Source organism: Brassica napus, chromosome C9, assembly GCF_020379485.1.
Source record: "Brassica napus cultivar Da-Ae chromosome C9, Da-Ae, whole genome shotgun sequence".
Lineage (NCBI taxonomy): Eukaryota > Viridiplantae > Streptophyta > Magnoliopsida > Brassicales > Brassicaceae > Brassica > Brassica napus.
In genome coordinates, this window is record NC_063452.1 from 3,562,726 (window position 1) to 3,583,086 (window position 20,361).

Genomic DNA, 20,361 nt, shown 5'->3' on the forward strand with positions numbered 1-20,361 from the left:
ATAATTTAAATAAGTAAATAAATCTGGTTACCAAGATTGTAGGAGGAAGAGTAAATGCCAAGTAGAAATATTATAAGGTGATTCAAAATTAACGTACCAACCAACTGAGCATTCCTTCCTTGCAAGCTTTCCAAACTTTAAACCATGTGAACACTTAAATTATACAAGAAATGTATTGTATGGTTAAGTTTGTGTCATTGTGTGTGTGTGTTTTATTTAATTATCTAATTTGTTTTGTCAAGAGGCTTAACACTTTTTTTTCTAAAAAAAAAATCAATCATAAATTACCAATAAGTGAGCTTATTGTAGTCTTTACACATAAAATCAGAACCCAACTTATAGTTGGCGTGAGGTTCCTAATAACACTTCTGAAAGATGGTTCTTCTAAATCATTCATGGTTCTTCTAAATCATTCATATATAACAATTCTGGTATAAATTTAAAATTTTAGCCAAGTTAATACCGAACTCTTCAGATGATCAAAATCTTTGTTTGTTCATGATCTTTAATTTATATAAAGACTCATATTTTTTCCAATTTCGAATCATCTGGTAATGGGTGCATTGACTTTACTATGTACGACTACATAAAAATAGTTGGCGCAAAAATAATATATTTATGTGATATAGTCTTCGGATATTTCAAGTCAGTATAAGAAATCAAGTCCAACACCAATAAAGGATAAACAAGTAAGCAATCTTTGTCGGTATTATGCTTTTTAGACACTCCTTTCTCCAAATTAGCCAACTAACCAAAGTAATAAAGTGGCCTCTTCATACATATACACACCACTTAGTTTCATTTATGTATAGAAATACACATACCCTTGTGGGGCTCTCGACCAGATATCGAAGAAGAAGAAGAGTGAGAGAATGGCGGCGAGGATAGTGGTGGCTTTGGCATGTATGGTGGTGATGTTAGGGCTGAGTAAAGCGGCAGTGTACAAAGTCGGCGACTCAGCAGGCTGGACAACCATAGCCAACGTAGACTATAAGCTATGGGCCTCAACCAAAACTTTCCACATTGGTGATACCGTCTGTGAGTTCCACAACATTCTGACCACATTAATTATACATTAAGATGAGCAGATCTGGATTCTACTTGTAGTTGTTCTTTTTACTTATGTCGGAAAGTGGGTCCTGTTCCAGCACTATTAACTTCTTCTTTTTTTTTCACATTTGTTCAAAGTTTGAATGATTAAGTTTATAACTGATCTATAAAGTAATTTGTATATGACAGTGTTTGAGTACAACCCGAAATTCCATAACGTGATGAGAGTGACGCATGCAATGTATAGAAGCTGCAACAACTCAAACCCAATCTCCACCTTCACCACCGGTAACGACTCAGTTACCCTCACCAACCACGGCCACCATTTCTTCTTCTGCGGCGTTCCCGGTCATTGTATGGCTGGTCAGAAACTTGACCTCAACGTCATTCATCCCGTCTCCTTCACGCCACTCTCTGATCCACCGATTTCTTCCTCCTCTTCTCCTTCGTCGACTACTATGATTCCTGCAGCCGGAGTCCCCGGTCCATCTCCTAGCCACGCGGCTTCTCTTTCGAGTGTGGCGGCAGCTGTGGTGTCTCTCCTTGTCTCTTTGATCTTTGCAAATTTTGCTTCTTAATTAGGATTATATAAAACATTGCAATGACTGCATTTAAGTTTTTGCTATGTTTTCATCTTTCTACCGTATTGTTCTTTTCTCCCTTAGTTGATTCAAAATGTAGAAACGTTCCATCAATAATAAAAAGAAAAAGCATATAAGTATAACGATTTTGTTAGTACTTATTTTTGTAATGAGTAAGTTCGTTAGAAATGCTAGTTTTATTTTCGTAATCTCATTAATATTTTTAAGTTTGAATCCAAAATATGGCATGGTAAATAGCCTAAGGACTTGCTACGTAAACCAAATTAAAAACATATTAATCTTCTAGAAATGGTTGACTGTATCCATATTACTATAAAATTATCTCAACATCTTTTGAGAAAAAAAACACTTAAAGCCATGAAAGTTTCATTTCATTAATAACAAACCAGAAAACACACACTCGATGAACATAAATGACGATTACATCACAAGCATCGACAACTTCATATTATTAAAACCTCATTAAACGTCTCTTTATTTATAAGGTTGTTTGACCCATATGACAAACAAGTAGAGTTTACTAAACGGAGACGATGTTGGTCACAGAGACCTTAACCATTTCAGCTTCAAAGATAATGGCATCATTCACCAAATACCCTTTCGACGGATCCTTTAAATCTGATAGCAATATGATGTTGTTCACTCCTACACCATAATCGCTTCGAATCGGGTACCAAGCTGCAGCTGCATACATCCCCAAAAAAGAACAATTAATATCAGGTATTAATTTCAGTCACTGTTTTTTCTTCTTTTGGTTATAGTTTTCTTACAATATAATTGTCTGTGGTTGGAGTTTCGCTGATTCTTTAACCGCAAGTTAACTGCTCCCCAAGTGTTTGTAGCAACTGCGTTTTCCTTAAAGCCTTGAGCAAATAAGAAGAGTGGAAGTGCATGTGGTCGTCCATCTCCATCCCCTTTCGGGTTAAAGCCTAATCTCCTGATTATTCATTAACCAAAAGAACGTTAATTATTACACTTGGCCACTCCATGAATTTAAATGACAGTTGCAATGCTTTGAGATCAAGTACTAACCAGTATCGGTCTCCAACGAGAAAATCGGCAGAATAGTAAAATTTATCTTCCAAGCTGGAGAAACGAAGTATCTTCCAAGTGAAAACATTGTTTGGAGGGTTTGATATGAATGTGACTTTCTCTTGTATCTCAGCTGGTTTAACAATGAGGATCTCAGCACCAAAAGAACAAGTGTCTTGCACAATGTAGCCATTGTTCGTGTTCTCGAATATTGAAAGAGAGATCAATTTTCCGAATCCCCACTCCTTTTTTGCAGCGTTGTATCGCTTCACGGTTCCATCTGCGATCCGTAATTAGGGGGAAAAAAAATATCAATCACTATCAACTCGGTTTTTAGACTAATCTCTACAAACTTCTATAGCCTCCAAATAGATGTAGCTATCAAAATATGAAAAGTGTAATGGATGAGTGCCCGGTCCAGAACATAAGCAAAAGAACTGGCCGCTTAGAGTATTCCAATTTTATACAACAATTTTAGTTGTGTATAGGGCACTAAAAAAATTTATATAAAGAATAAAAGCATAAATTTGTAGTTGCGCGTAGGGCATTATGAAATTTTTTAAAATGTCAGGCCGGCACTATATGGATCTAGTATTATCCATAGCTCATTTATACGTCGTGGAAGATGAATGATGAAAATATAGCTAGCAGAATGTGAAAAATGGAATGGATCTAGTAATGTCCATAGCACATTGTATAAGTTTTGAGAAATGAATGATGAAAATATACCTGTGACAGTCAAGTACTTATGGGTCTTTGGATTGTGGACAAAGAGTTTGAGATCAACATTGACTTCCCAACCATAGGGAAGAGACTCGGTCTCTTCCATCCTCACGTAAAGTGATATATGGCCAGCTCCACCGTCGTTTTTATTACCAATCACGTACAAAACCAATCTCCTGTTTTTTTTTACCAAAATAATAATTAATAAATGAGTTAAAATCAGTAAAAATGAAATATTTTTTTACCATCTGTAACCAGCTGCTTCGAAAACAGAGGATTCGTAGGGTTCGAATCTCCCTTTAATCACCGAGTAGCCTGCTATTGTCACTATCTTACTTGATGGTCGCTCCTCTCTAAACGCTCTTGTCTCTCCTGTGAACAAAGGAAGTTTCCAAGAAAATCAAGAAACGAGTTTCAGTCTTTTACGGGATCCCAGTCTTTTACTAAGAAAATCCAAAAAAAAAAAGAAGCATGATCTCTTCTACTCTAACAACAAGCTTACCAAGATTCGCCTCGACATTGTAAGAACTGTTGTTCTCTGTTCCTTTGCCTTCTGTGACCTGTTGAATGAGGAACTCAGCAGAAGAGCAAGTGATGAAGAGAAAAGCGAGAGATATGAAACCCAAACTCCTTTTGTGACTATCCATTTTTGCTGTGGTCTGGTTTTGGGTCTTCGGGAGGCCTTTACATTTATATAGATAGCCACATCAGGGCACCTATTGAGTTAGTTACTAATATAAAATACTCCTAAAGTAATTTCTACACGTTTATTTTAGGTTGAAGTTGAAATTTAGTAAAGAGAAAATGATTGAGGCTTTACAAAAGGAGATTCTCGTAAAGTCCTATGGATGATGACAGGTAGAGAATTGAAGAAGGCACTAAAAACTCCAGGGTTTTAGTTGAAATATTCGTAAGACAATTTAATCATCAAAAAAACAGGCGAAAATTATTTTTTAGAGCAAAAAAATGATAACTATTTCATTTTAAGACTAATATCTATTTTGTGTCATTTTTTGCCTATAATACCGTTTAATATATTTGAAAATAAATTTAATAAATAGTTTTACAAACAAAAAAAATTAAAAAAATAGTAACTATTAATAAAATACCTATATGAACTTAGTGGTATTTTTTTAAGTTTTAAAAATGTTTAAATCATAATTTTCAGATTATATTCTAAATAAAGTAGAAATGGTATTCTACGAAGTAGAAAACGAAATCTATTTTTTTTATTGAATCTACAATGTTTAGATTACGTGATATACCCAAATAAGAGTATTCTAAAAATATTTAGAATACACATTCCGCGTTTAACCTACCGATTTAAAATCTTTAGAAATTAAAATCTACACATTAATATAAATCTAAAACACATAGAAACCGACTTCTACAGATTTACTGTAAATCTAAAACATGTAGAAATCAAAATCTACACATTACTATAATTCTAAAAACCTGTAGAAACCGATTTCTACATATTAGTTGTATTTTACGGATAAGAAATCAGTTCCTAAAAATATGGAAACAAAATATTTGGGAATATTCACTTTTATATTTTGAAAAAAATCGATTTAAAAAAAAAAACCAAAAAAAAAGTGGCAACCTTCTTCTCACGCCGTCTTCTATATTCCATTGATTGTTCACAAAAATTTCACAAAAAATCACATTATTTCTACCATGATTCATATCTATGCTTCCACGGATCGATCAATCTATAATTTGAGATCGGTCGATCTGTATGAAATCGACCTTGCCAATCGACTGAAATGGACCAGGTTGATCAGTATATGCTCCGCGTTTTTATTGTTCTGCATAATGATCAGGATCGATCGATCCGTTAGACCTTGTAATTTTGGATCGATCGATCCCGCTTGATTGAACACATGATAACTATGTCCCTTTTAGACTAATATCTTTTCTTGCTCTAATAAACAATTTTTCCAAAAAAAAACAATTTTCCCAAAAAACAATTGATTGTTTTGGTTATTGTTGTTTTATGTTTTTTTTAATTCTAACCCCCCACCCCCAATTTTATTAACAAACAATATGGGCATGGATCTCTGGATGATCTATATGAAGTACGTGGTGAGTGGCAGGTTCGAATTAATAATTGCCGAAAATCTTGATGAAGAACATTTAAAGTAAGATACTTAAATAATTGAGGTAAAAAAAGATTCTAAATAATTGCGTGATCGAGCCAATGTCAAAGGTAATATCATTATCATCAAAGAATTATAAAATATTCATGTATTGATTTAAATTACTTTCATATCAATCAACTTTTGTATAAACAGACAAACAACTCACAGGTTCAATTTGAAAACCTTTGGGTCTACTTGGGAAATATCGAGAAGACGGTCTCCAGTTATTTTATTTAAAAGTAAAACTAATGCTTGGCCCACGCATATGTACGGATAAAAATACATCTATAAATGAATAATTTTAATATAATCGTAAATATTTAAATATATGATTTACATTTTAATGAATCTAATCTTTCTTGTATATGAGCATTTGCATACTTAGTCATAGATCTCATACACATTTGAGTTATCTTATTCAATTCATTACCTTTTTGTTAACCCAAATGACACTCCACACCCTTAAACACTTACCTTTCTTTGAGACCAACATTGATTTGCTTGAGTGAGGCTCTTCTTGCTAGCTTGCCATGTGCAAAATCTTGAGAGTATTGGGAGCGACATAGGTTTGTTCTCATCTTTGGCTAGCAATAGGAACCTCATTTGAGCTAGCATCTAGGATGGTGGGTGAGTTTGTGTACTCTAAGTTCTTTTATCTTGGGTTTGGGAAGTGAAAAAAAAAGGATATGACTAAAGAGGAAACAGAAGATAGAAAGACCTTAGGGACAAAAGAGGTTAATGAGAGAAAGCTCTAGATAAGAAAAAAAAATATAAAAAAAAGAGAGTGAATAAGGAAAAGTTAGAGCTAAGTGTTGAGAAAGATATTGAGTCTCTGGTGGTTAAAAGAAAAAGAAAAAGAGAGAGAGCAAGAATGTTTATCGGGTGAAAAAGGGAATTTGTGGAGTTTGATGTCACTTAGAAAAAGGTAGAAGGATGAAAACCAATCTATGTATGCATCCGTTGCTTCCTTTCTTAGAAAGATTTTCAATAATGATGAGGTTCCTGTTTTTGAGTGATAGCTAGAAAAAATGCTTTGGAAACCCTTCTTTCATTCTCATGAAACCAACCCTTGTTCACCAAGTCAAATGACTAGGATCAATTATCCATTTGCAAGAATTCACTTGTTTGCATTGTGCTTAATTTAATGTGAGAGCTGGTTAAGGTGCTTGTTAATTGATGATCTGGCAACTTGTGTAGAGGTATGAGTTTCACTAGGCATTGAGAAGCTAGAGTAGACTAAAGAGTGAGGTTATGCTATTTGTCTCTCTTCCATGAATTTAAATCGATCACTTGAGGACAAGTAAAGAGCAAGTTTGGGGGAGTGATGTCTTGCATATTTTCATTGTTTTATCCATTCATACATGAACATTTTCATCATATAGATTAGGATTTAGCCATGTCTAGGTTGCATTTTGCATTCATTGTCCTTATTAGGTGTTGGAGTGTGCCATGGAGTGATTTGAGATGTTTGGGAGCATTGTGATCCAAAAAGGGGTGAAAGATGAGCATGGATGGAGCCTTTAGAGAAATCTTCTGTTGCTAAGATTTTGTGGAGACACAGAAAATTGAGTTAGCTTTCTAATGGAAGTGGTTTCAAGTCATTTGAAGATGTAATGAAGGAGTTACGACCAATTTACTAGAGGCATATCTACCCTGTTCGAGCATCCTGGAGCGACCTCTCAGAGCGACCTACCAAGGTCGCTCCCAGCCAGAGCGACCAGCCCAGAGCGACTATCTCAAGTCGCTCCAGCCAGAGCGATCAGCCAGAGCGACCAGCTCAAGTCGCTCGCGTTTTGAAGGGGCGAGACACGAAGAAACGCGTAGGGAGCGACCTCCTGGAGTGGCTATGTTAGGTCGCTCCGCGTGTTTTGCTTGGACGATTTTTATGTTATTTCAGGGGCCTTTTGGTCATTTGTTTTGTATTTTTACAATGCCTAAACTTAAGTTAAGTAATTTTGTAAGCCATTGGAGGCAGAGGATCCCTTTTGGTGGAGAACAACTAGTAAAACTTCTGGAGATTCAGATTGCTTTCATCTTGTGTTCTTGTTGATTTCTTATCTATTCCTCTACATGATTAATCTGAAATCCAATATGGGTTTAAGAGGAATCATGGAGATTAGTGAATAATCACCTTTTTAATTCATGGGTTAGGGAGATCAAGGCTGATTAGGTTAGTTCTAGGATGCTTTAGTGTAGATCATTCTTGTTCCTCGCTAGTAGAGTATTCATAATGCATCTTCTGAGTTGGCCACTCAAAAGTTGATCAATAGGCATTTCCCACCCAAAAGGTGTTTGATGAAATGCCTGAGACAACTCTCCTAGGCTTTTAGTATACTTTGCCAAAGACATTTGTTGTTAAAGGTGCTAAGATAGCTAATAGACTTGTTAGTAATAATTGCTTTCACATTATTCAACCAAAGACATTTGATGTTTGAGATATGTTAGCAAATGAGCATTCATCTAGACATAGAGCTTGCTTAGAATTGTGTCTAGGCTTAAGGTCGATAGTTTGATTGATCATTTGCCATCCTTAGTTCGATACTTGATCACCCAAGGTCTAATCCCTATGCCCATGAGTTCTATTTTCCCTTAGTCAAGAAAGTATCATTCTGTAATTACTTTCTAGTATTAATAGTAGTTTAAAACCCATCTAAATCATTGGTTGCACTTAGATTAAGTGAGTACTTGCATTCTCGGTGCTTTGATATCCCTCAGAACTGGTTCGACAATCTTTTATACTACATCATTTGTCTTAGGAGCCTTGAAAACTCCTAACATCAAATTGGCGCCGTTGCCAAATTCTGAGTAGATTTGAACATTGAGATTTAGTCACTTACTTGAGACTAAGTCATTTTTATTTTTTTTGTTACTGATTCTCCTTCTTCACCTCCCTTTCATCTACATATGTATGAACTTGCGGAGTAGGGGTCCATCAAACCTAGTACCAAGAGCAGCAGACATCAGAGCTTTAGAGAGAGAGTGTGCTAGGAAGAGAAGAGAAGAGAAGAAGAGCAACAGGCTCACTTGCAGAGATTGGATACTGATATGGGAGACATACCTCAAAATGATGCGAATGCCAATGGAGCTAACAACGTTCCACCACAGCGAGCAGCTCGACCCATTGGCACTTATGACCGCCCCAACATTCATGGTCATATGGGAATCCGAGCACCCGCCGTGGCAGCCAACAACTTTGAGATCAAATCAGGACTCCTCAACATGATCGAGAACAACAAGTATCATGGCTTGGCTCTAGAGGACCCATTTGATCACTTGGACAAGTTCGACAGCTACTGTGGGTTGTCAAAAACCAATGGTGTGTCCGAAGATGCCTTAAAGCTCAAGCTATTCCCTTTTCTCTTTGGGGGATAAGGCACGTCTGTGGGAGAAGTCTCTACCCATTGACTCTATCACCACTTGGGATGACTGCAAGAAAGCATTCTTAGAGAAGTTCTTCTCTACTTCAAGAACTGCTAAGTTGAGAAATGAGATTTCCTGCTTTCAACAGAAGAACTTGGAAGGCTTCAGTGAAGCCTGGGAGAGATTCAAGGGCTACCAAGCTCAATGCCCACACCATGGTTTCTCTAAGGAGAGCTTGCTGAGCACATTCTACCGTGGTGCTCTTCCTAAGTACAGGGCCAGACTGGATACAACTAGCAATTGGTTCTTCTTGGGGATAACTGAGGAAGATGCAGAGGAGCTGGTTGACAACATGGTAAAGAGTGATGCAGTCTACAGTGGAGACCACGACAGAGGCAGTCGATCAGGTGATAAGCAGACGAGGAAGGAGTTGAAAGCTCTATAGGATAAGATAGACATCCTCATTGCTGATAAAGCCACCCAAGAACAGCTGCACTTTGTTGGTAACCCAAGTCAAGAGACACCACCTGTTGTCCATGAGGTTGAGGGTTTGGAAGGTCAGGAAGAGCTGTGTTTCATCAACAACAATGGTAGCTGGTACAAAAAAGAGCCCAACTTTCAGTACAACAACTACCAACAGAAATCATATTCCAACAACCAACATAGTGGTTATCCGCCTAGAAACAACCAGCAATGCAGCTATCAGCCTCAGAAAAACCCCTCGTCTGGTTCCTCTGCTCCTCAAGAGAGCAGCACTGATACCTTACTGAAACAAATCTTGGAGTCTCAGACTAGAAGTGATAAGCATGTTGGTTATGAGTTGAAGAACCTTCATTCCAAGATTGATGGGAGCTACAATGAGCTCAACAACAAATTCTCACATCTTGCTTCTACAGTCAAGAATTTAGAGAATCAGTTTGCTTCTATGATCACTCACCAGAATCGCCAGCAAGGATCTCTACCTGGAAAATCTGACCAAAACCCCAAGGAGGCCAAAGCTATCACCCTTAGGAGTGGTAAGCAGTTACCTCCTACAACCCTCACCAGGGATGTTGAGAAACTAGGTGAGGAAGTGGCCATCAACTTAGATGATGATGTGGTAATTGTTGATGAGAAGACCAATGATGAGATTTTGGAGAAGATTATGGAAGCTAAAGGTAAAGGAAAAGGAAAGGTTGGAGAAGAGAAGAAAACAATACAAGATGGTGAAGCTGCTGTTCCAGCAAGTGAGAATTCTTCTGTTCCTCCCCCCTATGAACCCAAACTTCCATTCTCTGGTAGATTCAAGAAGCAGCTGCTAGAGAAGTACAAGGCTCTGTTTGAGAAGCAAATGAGTGAAGTTCAGGTTGCAATGCCCATCATCGATGCTTTCATGTTGATTCCTCAATACAACAAGTTCCTGAAAGATGTTGTAGCTGCAAAGAAGAAGGAGATAGAAGGCATGATGATTCTTACCCATTAACGCAGTGCCATCATCCAAAGGCTTGATGTTCCAGAGAAGTTAGAGGATCCAGGATGCTTCACACTACCTTGTGCTCTTGGACCTATGGTATTTGAGAAATGTCTCTGCGATTTGGGAGCTAGTGTTAGCTTGATGTCTTTGTCTGTTGCAAAGAAGCTTGGATTCACTCAGTACAAGAAGTGTAGACTCTCTCTGGTGTTAGCTGATCGTTCAGTGAAGTACCATGTGGGCATCTTAGAGGACCTCCCTGTGAAGATTGGAAGGTATGAGATACCTACAGATTTTGTGGTGCTTGAGATGGGTGAGGAGGCTCAAGACCCATTGATTCTAGGAAGGCCATTCTTAGCTACAGCAGGAGCTATTGTTAATGTGAAGGAAGGCACGATTGATCTCCATTTGGGTAAAGAGAACATCCTCCACTTTGACATCAAGGGGAAAATGAGAAAACCAACTGTGTTCGGGCAAACCTTCTACATTGAAGAGATGGACACTCCTGCTGATGAGCACCTTGAAGAATTACCACCTGAAGACAACGAGGAGGGAGCATCTCCCTCTACTCATTCCCCATAGAAGGTAACCCACCACACTCCCTTGTATATACTAGTTCATATTTTGCATTTTAGTTATCTTTTGGGTATCTCTCTCTCTCACTCACACAGAGACTGTGTGATTTAAGTGTGGAGGAGGTACCAAGTATTTGATCACGTTTGCTTTGATGATTTTGAGTCTCATGCATTGCATTATACATACATATTTGCATAGAAAAAAAAACCAAAAACAAGCATGTAGTTGCATCCTTAGGATTGAGTCTACAGCATATAGGATTGCATTCATGTTGCATTTGGAACAATGATTGGGATTGCCTTATAGCTTAAACTTCTCTTGGAAAACTTGTATGCTTTGTACCTTGAAAGCTCCGCTTGAAACTTGTTGTGCTGTGTGAGATTTATATAGCCTTGAAACCAGCTCCAAATGAACCTGAACTTAATGAATCTAATCTCTCTTGCATATGGGCATCTGCAAACTTAGTCATGGATCTCATACACATTTGGGTTATCTTATTCCATTCATTACCTTTTTGTTAACCCAAATGGCACTCCACGCCCTTAAACCCTTACCATTCTTTGAGACCAACATTGATTTGCTTGAGTGAGGTCTCCTCTTGATAGCTTGTCATGTGCAAAATCTATAGAGTATTGGGAGCGACATAGGTTTGTTCTCATCTTTGGCTAGCAATAGGAACCTCATTTGAGCTAGCATCTAGGATGGTGGGTGAGTTTGTGTATTCTAAGTTCTTTTATCTTGGGTTTGGGAAGTGAAAAAAAAAAGAAAAGAATATGACTAAAGGGGAAACAGAAGATAGAAAGACCCTAGGGACAAAATAGATTAATGAGAGAAAGCTCTAGATAAGAAAAAAAAATTATAAAAAAAGGAGAGTGAATAAGGAAAAGTTAGAGCTAAGTGTTGAGAAAGATATTGAGTCCCTAGTGGTTAAAAGAAAAAGAAAAAGAAAAAGAGAGAGAGCAAGAATGTTTATCGGGTGAAAAAGGTGATTTGTGGAGTTTGATGTCACTTAGAAAAGGGTAGAAGGATGAGAACCAATCTATGTATGCATCAGTTGCTTCCCTTCTTAGAAAGATTTTGAATAATGATGAGGTTCCTGTTTTTGAGTGATAGCTAGAAAAAATGCTTTGGAAACCCTTCTTTCATTCTCATGAAACCAACCCTTGTTCACCAAGTCAAATGACTAGGATCAATTATCCATTTGCAAGAATTCACTTGTTTGCATTGTGCTTAATTTAATGTGAGAGCTGGTTAAGGTGCTTGTTAATTGATGATCCAGCAACTTGTGTAGAGGTATGAGTTTCACTAGGCCTTGAGAAGCTAGAGCAGACTAAAGAGTGAGGTTATGCCATTTGTCTCCCTTCCATGAATTTGAATTGATCACTTGAGGACAAGTAAAGAGCAAGTTTGGGAGAGTTGATGTCTTGCATATTTTCATTGTTTTATCCATTCATCCATGGGCATTTTCATCATATAGATTAGGATTTAGCCATGTCTAGGTTGCATTTTGCATTCATTGTCCTTATTAGGTGTTGGAGTGTGCCATGGAGTGATTTGAGATGTTTGGGAGCATTGTGATCTAAAAGGGGGTGAAAGATGAGCATGGATGGAGTCTTTAGAGAAATCTTCTGTTGCTAAGATTTTGTGGAGACACAGCAAATTGAGTTAGCTTTCTAATGGAAGTGGTTTCAAGTCATTTGAATATGTAATGAAGGAGTTACGACCAATTTACTAGAGGCATATCCACCCTGTTTGAGCATCCTGGAGCGACCTCTCAGAGCGACCTACCAAGGTCGCTCCCAGCCAGAGCGACCAGCCCAGAGCGACTATCTCAAGTCGCTCCAGCCAGAGCGACCAGCTCAAGTCGCTCGCGTTTTGACGGGGTGAGACACGAAGAAACGCGTCGGGAGCGACCTCCTGGAGCGGCTATGCTAGGTCGCTCCGCGTGTTTTGCTTGGGCGATTTTTATGTTATTTCAGGGGTCTTTTGGTCATTTGTTTTGTTTTTTTACATTGCCTAAACCTAAGTTAAGTACTTTTGTAAGCCATTGGAGGCAGAGGATCCCTTTTGGTGGAGAACAACTAGTAAAACTTCTGGAGATTCAGATTGCTTTCATCTTGTGTTCTTGTTGATTTCTTATCTATTCTTCTACATGATTAATCTGAAATCCAATATGAGTTTAAGAGGAATCATGGAGATTAATGAGTAATCACCTTTTTAATTCATGGGTTAGGGAGATCAAGGGTGATTAGGTTAGTTCTAGGATGCTTTAGTGTAGATCATTCTTGTTCCTTGCTAGTAGAGTATTCATAATGCATCTTCTGAGTTGGCCACTTAAAAGTTGATCAATAGGCATTTTTCACCCAAAAGGTGTTTGATGAAATGCCTGAGACAACTCTCCTAGGCTTTTAGTATACTTTGCCAAAGACATTTGTTGTTAAAGATGCTAAGATAGCTAATAGACTTGTTAGTAATGATTGCTTTCACATTATTAAACCAAAGACATTTGATGTTTGAGATATGTTAGCAAATGAGCATTCATCTAGACATAGAGCTTGCTTAAAATTGTGTCTAGGCTTAAGGTCGATAGTTTGATTGATCATTTGACATTCTTAGTTCGATACTTGATCACCCAAGGTCTAATTCCTATGCCTATGAGTTCTCTTTTCCCTTAGTCAAGAAAGTATCATTTTGTAATTGCTTTCTAGTATTAGTAGTAGTTTAAAACTCATCTAAATTATTGGTTGCACTTAGATTAAGTGAGTACTTGCATTCTCAGTGCTTTGATATCCCTCAGAACTGGTTCGACAATTTTTTATAATACATCATTTGTCTTACGAGCCTTGAAAACTCCTAACATCGGGGAGGAAGAATATTCTTTAAGGACCATAACTATTATGTGCATTTTTCTTAATATAAAATATATATTTTCATAACTTATTTTATATTCAAAATGTTTTTCTTCTCAAATAAAAATAACCGCATGTTTAAAATTTTTGGATCACAAGATCAATATTTCACTAAGCTATGTCGAGGGACCGGCCTTGCATTTAGGGGTGTTCTTGTCACATTTAAAACTATTTTCCAGTGCTCCAAGTAAAACCATGCATTGTTGTGATAGAATTCAAATTACACGAACTAGCCGTGTGGCTCTGTAACAGCTTTGTTCAAGCACGTGGTTACAACGAGCATCTAGTAGGACACATTTTGTCTGTCTATAAAAAAATGCTTGCGAAATACGAAGCCAAACACAACCTCATCTTCCTTAAACACTTAATTAAACATAAAGGGAGAATGGAGAATGGGAGATGGAGTCTGAGAGTCATATGTTTCGCTTTTTTCTTTATCATCACTTCCTCTTCTGCAGAGTTCCTCATTCAACAGGTCTGAATCTATTTTTTCAATTTATTTTATTTATCTATTATGCTTTTATTAATGTAACTAAACATAGTTTTTAACGAACAACACAAAAACAGGTCACAGAGTATAATAGTTCTTACAATCCCAACGCAAATTTGGGTATGCATGCGGTTCTAAAATCATTTTTCACTTTGTTTTCTATCTAAAAGTGGAAACTTGTTTTATAATGCTTGTGAAAATTTTGGTTGACAGGAGTGACTAGAGAGTTGAGAACCGTGCGACCATCAAGTAAGATCGTAACAATAGGAAATTTCTCTGTGGTTATGGAGAGATTTGAACCGTACGAATCCTCAGTTTTTGAGGCTTCTGGTTACAAATGGTTAGTTCTTTCTCGCTATTCTTTTACTTCATAAATATGTGTATTCTTGATGTAAATGCATGCTGTAAAAAACCAAAGTATTGCATGTTGTTAAAAAAGAAAAGAGAAAACATTGTTTTCTGTATGAACCATACCAGGAGGTTGATTTTGTACGTGACTGGTAACAAAGACGATGGAGGAAACAACCATGTATCACTTTACGTGAGGATTGAAGACACAGAATCTCTTCCCACGGGCTGGGAGGTCGATGTTGATCTCAAGCTCTTTGTGTTTAATGCCAGACGGCGCAAGTACTTGACTGTCACTGGTATGTGTTTTCTGATATTAACCACTTGGATACATTTTGTTAATGAATATTACGTACGCATGCATGATTACTCTGTATTCGGCCCATGTAAGTTTTATGTATATATCGTGGGTTGCAGATGAAGCGGTGAAACGATACAACCAAGGAAATAGAGAGTGGGGATTTGGACAGTTGATTCCTCTTTCAACATTCCGCAACCCGAATCAAGGTTTCATCGTGCAAAACACTGTTTCTTTTGGCGCTGAGATCTTCATCATCAGACCGGTCGGACAACAAGAGAGAGTCAGTTTTGTATCGAACCCTCCGGACAACGTTTTCACTTGGAGAATACTTCGTTTCTCCTCCTTGGAAGATAAGATCTATTACTCTTCCGAATTTCTTGTTGGAGACCGATTCTGGTTAGTACTTTATTTGATGATACATACGTAGCACCGCGAAAATCCTGATGATTATTTTTGGTAACCAACTTCGGTAAAAGTCCTAGACTAATGTTTAGTTTGAATTCAGAGTCCACAAGTGTAAATGGTCAATTTGAGCTACAGTAATTGGTTTTCATTAATGTATAATTAATCAGGAGATTAGGGTTTAACCCGAAAGGAGAGGGAGAAGGAAGACCCCATGCAATCCCTATCTTCCTATACGCTCAAGGCTTTAGGCCAAACGCTGTCGAGACGAGCACCTGGGGAGCGGTTAATCTGCGATTGAGGCATCAGCTAGGCTCCAACCCCAAAAGAGCATCTTGTAAGTGATGGGAAAAAACACATATATTTTAGGACAGTGTAAATGTAACATTATGTCTCGACCTTACTCACTATCTAAACGAATGCAATTTGGTGTCGCAGCTGCAGCTTGGTACCCGATTCAACCAGGTCATCGTGAGGGAGTAAGCAATATAATCTTGCGTAAAGATTTACAAGACGGATATTTGGTGAAAGATTCCATTGTCTTTGAAGCCGAGATGGTTAGGGTTTCTGTTACCAACATTGTCCCCGTCTGACTCTACTTGTTTACTATCCAAACTTGTGACTTTTTTTTTTTGCTAAAATTTGGTACTGTGACTTTGTTGATGCTTGTTATGTCATAGTTCTTCCGCGTGATCAATAAAGTGTCTTCGACACCACCTGCATGACTGTGATATATAATAAAGTAGTTGCTTTATAAATAAGTAAAGGATTCAACAATAATATAAACTTCAACAATAATATAAACGGCATAATCAAGAACTAATTGAGAAATGAGAATTATATAACAATGTGAAACTGATAGAGAATCTATGAATAAAATAACTTATATCAAAGAATCAAGGCGAGCAATCGCGCCACACAGAGGGTTAGCGTCACGTGATGGAATCACTATTCCTAAACTCTCCCGCTGTATTTTCCCGACAAGAACACGACGATGACGTTTTCATATTTCATATATATGTATACTGTTTAAAAAAAAATGTATATCCTTGTATCACCATTTCCTACCAAATTCCATTACTAATCCAAATTAAAGTCAATTAACATCATTGTTCTAAAAATGTATTGTTAGTTACTACTGTTCTATAGACTATAGTATACAAGTTTGTTCTGTTTTACAACAAAATGCACCTTGTACTAAAATATTATTTATTGATACTGTTTAACATCTAGTACTAAAATTCAATGCACCTTGTACTAAAATATTATTTATTGATAATGTTTAACATCTAGTACTAAAATTCAACCTCTACCATATTTTCCTCGGGTGAATTGAGATGATCGATTAGAGCATGAACGTCCCAACTTTCTTTTTTTGACAAAATGTGGACCCCACTAAAGCGTGTATCCCATAAAAATTTAAAAACTACTCTCCAAAATCACCAAATAAGGATCGGTAATTGAAGGGTTTTGGCACTGTTTGCGGATCCAACCGACACGTGACGGCCCGCGATTGGTTTATTTTTTTTTTCTTTTTAGAAAAAATAAAAAAACCTTAAGGACCCCTTGCGATAATCATGGTCTTAGAGCATGTCCATCAAGAATTCATACCCAAAATCATCACGGAATCCCAAAAAAAAAATTATTATGATATTTGCTGGCCCCAGTGTTTTGATGATAGTGTCTCTCATGAGCTCGCTGGTATGATACGGGTTCAACACTGTTCGCGGGCCCCACTGACACGTCGCGATTGGTTCTTTTCTTAAAAAAAATAAAAAAAAAATATTACATAAAAATAAAAATTAAAAGAAAAAGCCTAATCTAAGATTTCGTGCCCGGGTTTACTAATAGGGATGCTCTTAGACCATAATTATCGCGGTTTCTAAAACCCGATTCTGTGTGATTTTCATGTGTGGACCCCACGTGTTTTTTAAAAAACGGTCACGAAAGTCCCGAGTGAAGGATCGGTCTTGGGCTGGTTTTTTTACTGTTTGCGGGCCCCACCGACACGTGGCGGTCCGCGATTGGTTCAATTTTTTTTTTATGGACAAAAAAAAACAATTAAAAAAAAATTAAGGACCCCATATCGGGTATCAAGCGATAATCATGCTCTTAGGTCCAATATGTCCAATTTTCTTGTCTGGTTTGCTATGATTCTTACTCTTTGTGGCAAAATACATCCAAACGCGTTTCGACTTAAAAAACTCTAAAAAATCATGAGAACTCTGAAAACACTCGAAATCCAAAGTCATCAGATGCGTTAGGGTATCTCCAATGGTGCTTTATAATTTCCACTAAAAATAGAGGAAGTTTTGCTCCATTAGTTAACTTTATAATAGAATTACTCTATAATAGAGTGGAATATATAGTAATGTTTTTTTGACTATATATTTGGAGTAGAAAAATAACATTCCTCTATATTCTACTCTATTATAGAGTAACTCTGTTATAGAGTTAAGCATTGGAGGAAAACCAACTCTATAATAGAGTTACTCTAATTTAGTAGTAATTATAGAGGAGATTATAGAGCACCATTGGAGATGGTAAGACCATTAAAAAAAACGTAATACATAAAAAAAAAAAAATGAGACCACAAATAACTTTGCTCACTCTTCACTCCTACAAACTGATTATTCTAATTAATCAACGTCATTAAACAACTCTCTAACCCTGTGGACCATTTTAAACTCTTTTTTTTTTGTGTTAAAACATTTACCACTATTTGTTTGCATTGCATGTGACTGCAGCTTCAATCTGGCGATCTTTGTGGGCTTTCCTCATGATATCAACTGCACTGCAGTAGCAAATATAAAACAAAACATAAATAAACAATTTTAAAACATTGCATTCTATTATTACATTGCATAGAAGCTGAAGACAAAACAGAGAGAGAGAGATAAGAACACAATGAGACATCAACCACGTCAGCGTCACTTGCCACCGCAATCTCACTCCTCTCCGTCGTCATCTTCGTCGGAATTTGAATTCAACATCTCAATCTCGCCGCGAAAAGCTTCTTCTTCGCTTTGTCCAGCAGATGAGCTATTCTACAAAGGTCAGCTTCTTCCTCTCCAGCTTTCGCCTCGTCTCTCTCTCGTCCGTACACTCTGTTCTTCTTCTTCTTCCTCCTCTGACTACACTTCTTCTTCTTCCTCCGCCGCACGTGACTCCACGGAATCTTCCTCCTCCACTGACTCCACCTCCTCCTTCCCTCTCCTCCACGCTCCCCCGCTCGATTGCTGCGACTCTTCACGGCCTAGCTCTGTTACCGACGAAGAAGATGTCTTCTTTAAACAGACAAAGAAGAGTGGTTTCTCACTCTCTAGACTATCCTCTGTTTTCAAGAAAGACACCAAAGCCGTCTCCGCCGCTGCTCCGTCGTCGGTGAAGAGAATGAGCTCCACGGCTAAAGAGGTTATTCGCAAATACATGAAAAAGGTCAAACCTTTATACGACAAGCTATCTCAGAAACAGAGCATCACCGTCGCAGCTTTCAAAACAGAGTCCTCTGTTTTAAAAACAGAGTCCTCTTTCTCAGGGAACCTAATGAAATACACAAAACGAGGACGGTACGCGGCGAGCTGTCCGTCGTCGATGAGGTCGTCTCCAAGTCACTCCGGGGTACTGACACGTGGTGGCTTTCCGGGCCAACGAGGAGGTAGTAGCTGCAGCAGCAACAACAGTGTGTCTTCTTCTATGGAAGAGTTGCAGAGTGCTATTCAAGGAGCTATTGCTCATTGCAAGAACTCAATGTTGCAGAAGAGTTTGGTTAGTAGTCTCGAGATCTAGCATTATATCTTTGTACCAATCCATTATATGTTTTTGTAGTTCTAATCATTTTGAAATTTGAGCTACTCCCTTGTCTTAGAATTGCCATGTGTGTGATCCAAACATGCGATATAATTAACGATGTTATTGGTTATTATTATTTAATACGGATGTTATATAAGTAGAACTATGTTTGATTAAACTTAACTCAGAATAAGACATTGTAGTTGGTGGGTCATTTCAAGATCCGTCGTGATTTCAATTCCTTTTCAAATGATAGTGTTATTAGTTTAATGGATCAAAACTCAAACTTTTCATATGATATAACAAACCTATATATATATATATGACAAAGTTATATATATATATATATATATATATATTTGTTAATCGGAGGTATCATGACCGAGGTTTAACTATTCCGAATTATAAAGTATGGCTCCATCTTCATCTGACCAATTAGCATCAATTCTGTTCGCAATAAGAAACAAAACAAAAATCGATGGGTTTACGCATTGTCTCAAATCAATCTTTACCACTAGATTACCACCATTTGGTTGTTACAAAGTTATTTTCGGCAACTAAAACCAAAACCCTAAATAAATTCATCATACGTTAATGTTATTGTACAAACTTCTTGGTAGCTAAAAACTGCATCCACCAAACATAATTTTCCTTGTTTTTGATCTTGTGGTATGTTGGATATATGATTAATAGATAGATAAGTTCGAGTATATAGACGTCGTGAAATAATTGAAGGAAAACGACGGTGGGGTTTATATTTTTTAAAAAAATAATTGAAGATATATCCGAACATTATATCTATATAGATACAACTATTATTGTGATTTTGGGTGGAGAATGACACTCTAAATATTTGTGTGTTTATAAAAAACATCCAGCTTAGACTACTTAGTAGGCCAAAAATATATTATAGTCGTTCTTCTAAGAATGGTTTAAACTTTAAACATGACATGAAACGCTAAAAGTCACTAAAAGTCACTAAAAGTAATGTTACTTATTGGGTGCACAACAACGACTTTTTATATCTTTAGTTTATCATGAGATTTATACAATTTTAAAATGAAGAAGAAAACTAAGCATAGAACCACCGTGGTGCTAGCTTATGGCTCTAGGTTTGTCTAGATTGTTGTCTTTTGTTGATCATTCCATCGTTTTTTGTGATGGGATGATGTTGTATTCTGAACA

General features: G+C 37.2%; 4 protein-coding genes and 1 non-coding gene across 5 annotated transcripts; 3 read left to right on the forward strand and 2 right to left on the reverse strand.

Moving 5' to 3' along the window:
* The first annotated feature begins 782 nt into the window (after positions 1-782).
* LOC106444450 (mavicyanin) lies at positions 783-1,801 on the forward strand. Its single transcript, XM_013885921.3, has 2 exons — positions 783-1,038; positions 1,240-1,801. Exons 1-2 carry the CDS (start codon positions 873-875, stop codon positions 1,626-1,628), a joined length of 555 nt encoding a protein of 184 aa, XP_013741375.2. The 5' UTR covers positions 783-872; the 3' UTR covers positions 1,629-1,801.
* Positions 1,802-2,001: 200 nt separating this feature from the next.
* On the reverse strand, positions 2,002-4,111 carry BNAC09G03690D. Its single transcript, XM_013882002.3, has 6 exons — positions 3,910-4,111; positions 3,653-3,779; positions 3,414-3,583; positions 2,685-2,964; positions 2,423-2,589; positions 2,002-2,336 (listed from the first exon to the last, which is right to left on the reverse strand). The coding sequence occupies exons 1-6, from the start codon at positions 4,052-4,054 to the stop codon at positions 2,173-2,175; spliced, it is 1,053 nt and encodes a 350-aa protein (XP_013737456.1). The 5' UTR covers positions 4,055-4,111; the 3' UTR covers positions 2,002-2,172.
* A 4,912-nt stretch (positions 4,112-9,023) lies between these two features.
* LOC125593569 lies at positions 9,024-9,130 on the reverse strand. The gene has a single exon (XR_007329472.1). It is a non-coding gene; the product is annotated as a small nucleolar RNA R71 (small nucleolar RNA).
* A 4,883-nt stretch (positions 9,131-14,013) lies between these two features.
* On the forward strand, positions 14,014-16,109 carry LOC106440360. Its single transcript, XM_013882005.2, has 7 exons — positions 14,014-14,318; positions 14,411-14,453; positions 14,547-14,673; positions 14,811-14,980; positions 15,099-15,378; positions 15,555-15,721; positions 15,823-16,109. Exons 1-7 carry the CDS (start codon positions 14,160-14,162, stop codon positions 15,975-15,977), a joined length of 1,101 nt encoding a protein of 366 aa, XP_013737459.2. The 5' UTR covers positions 14,014-14,159; the 3' UTR covers positions 15,978-16,109.
* A 1,970-nt stretch (positions 16,110-18,079) lies between these two features.
* LOC106444451 (probable membrane-associated kinase regulator 1) lies at positions 18,080-19,312 on the forward strand. Its single transcript, XM_013885922.3, has one exon. It carries the CDS (start codon positions 18,292-18,294, stop codon positions 19,171-19,173), a length of 882 nt encoding a protein of 293 aa, XP_013741376.2. The 5' UTR covers positions 18,080-18,291; the 3' UTR covers positions 19,174-19,312.
* The last annotated feature ends 1,049 nt before the right edge of the window (positions 19,313-20,361 follow it).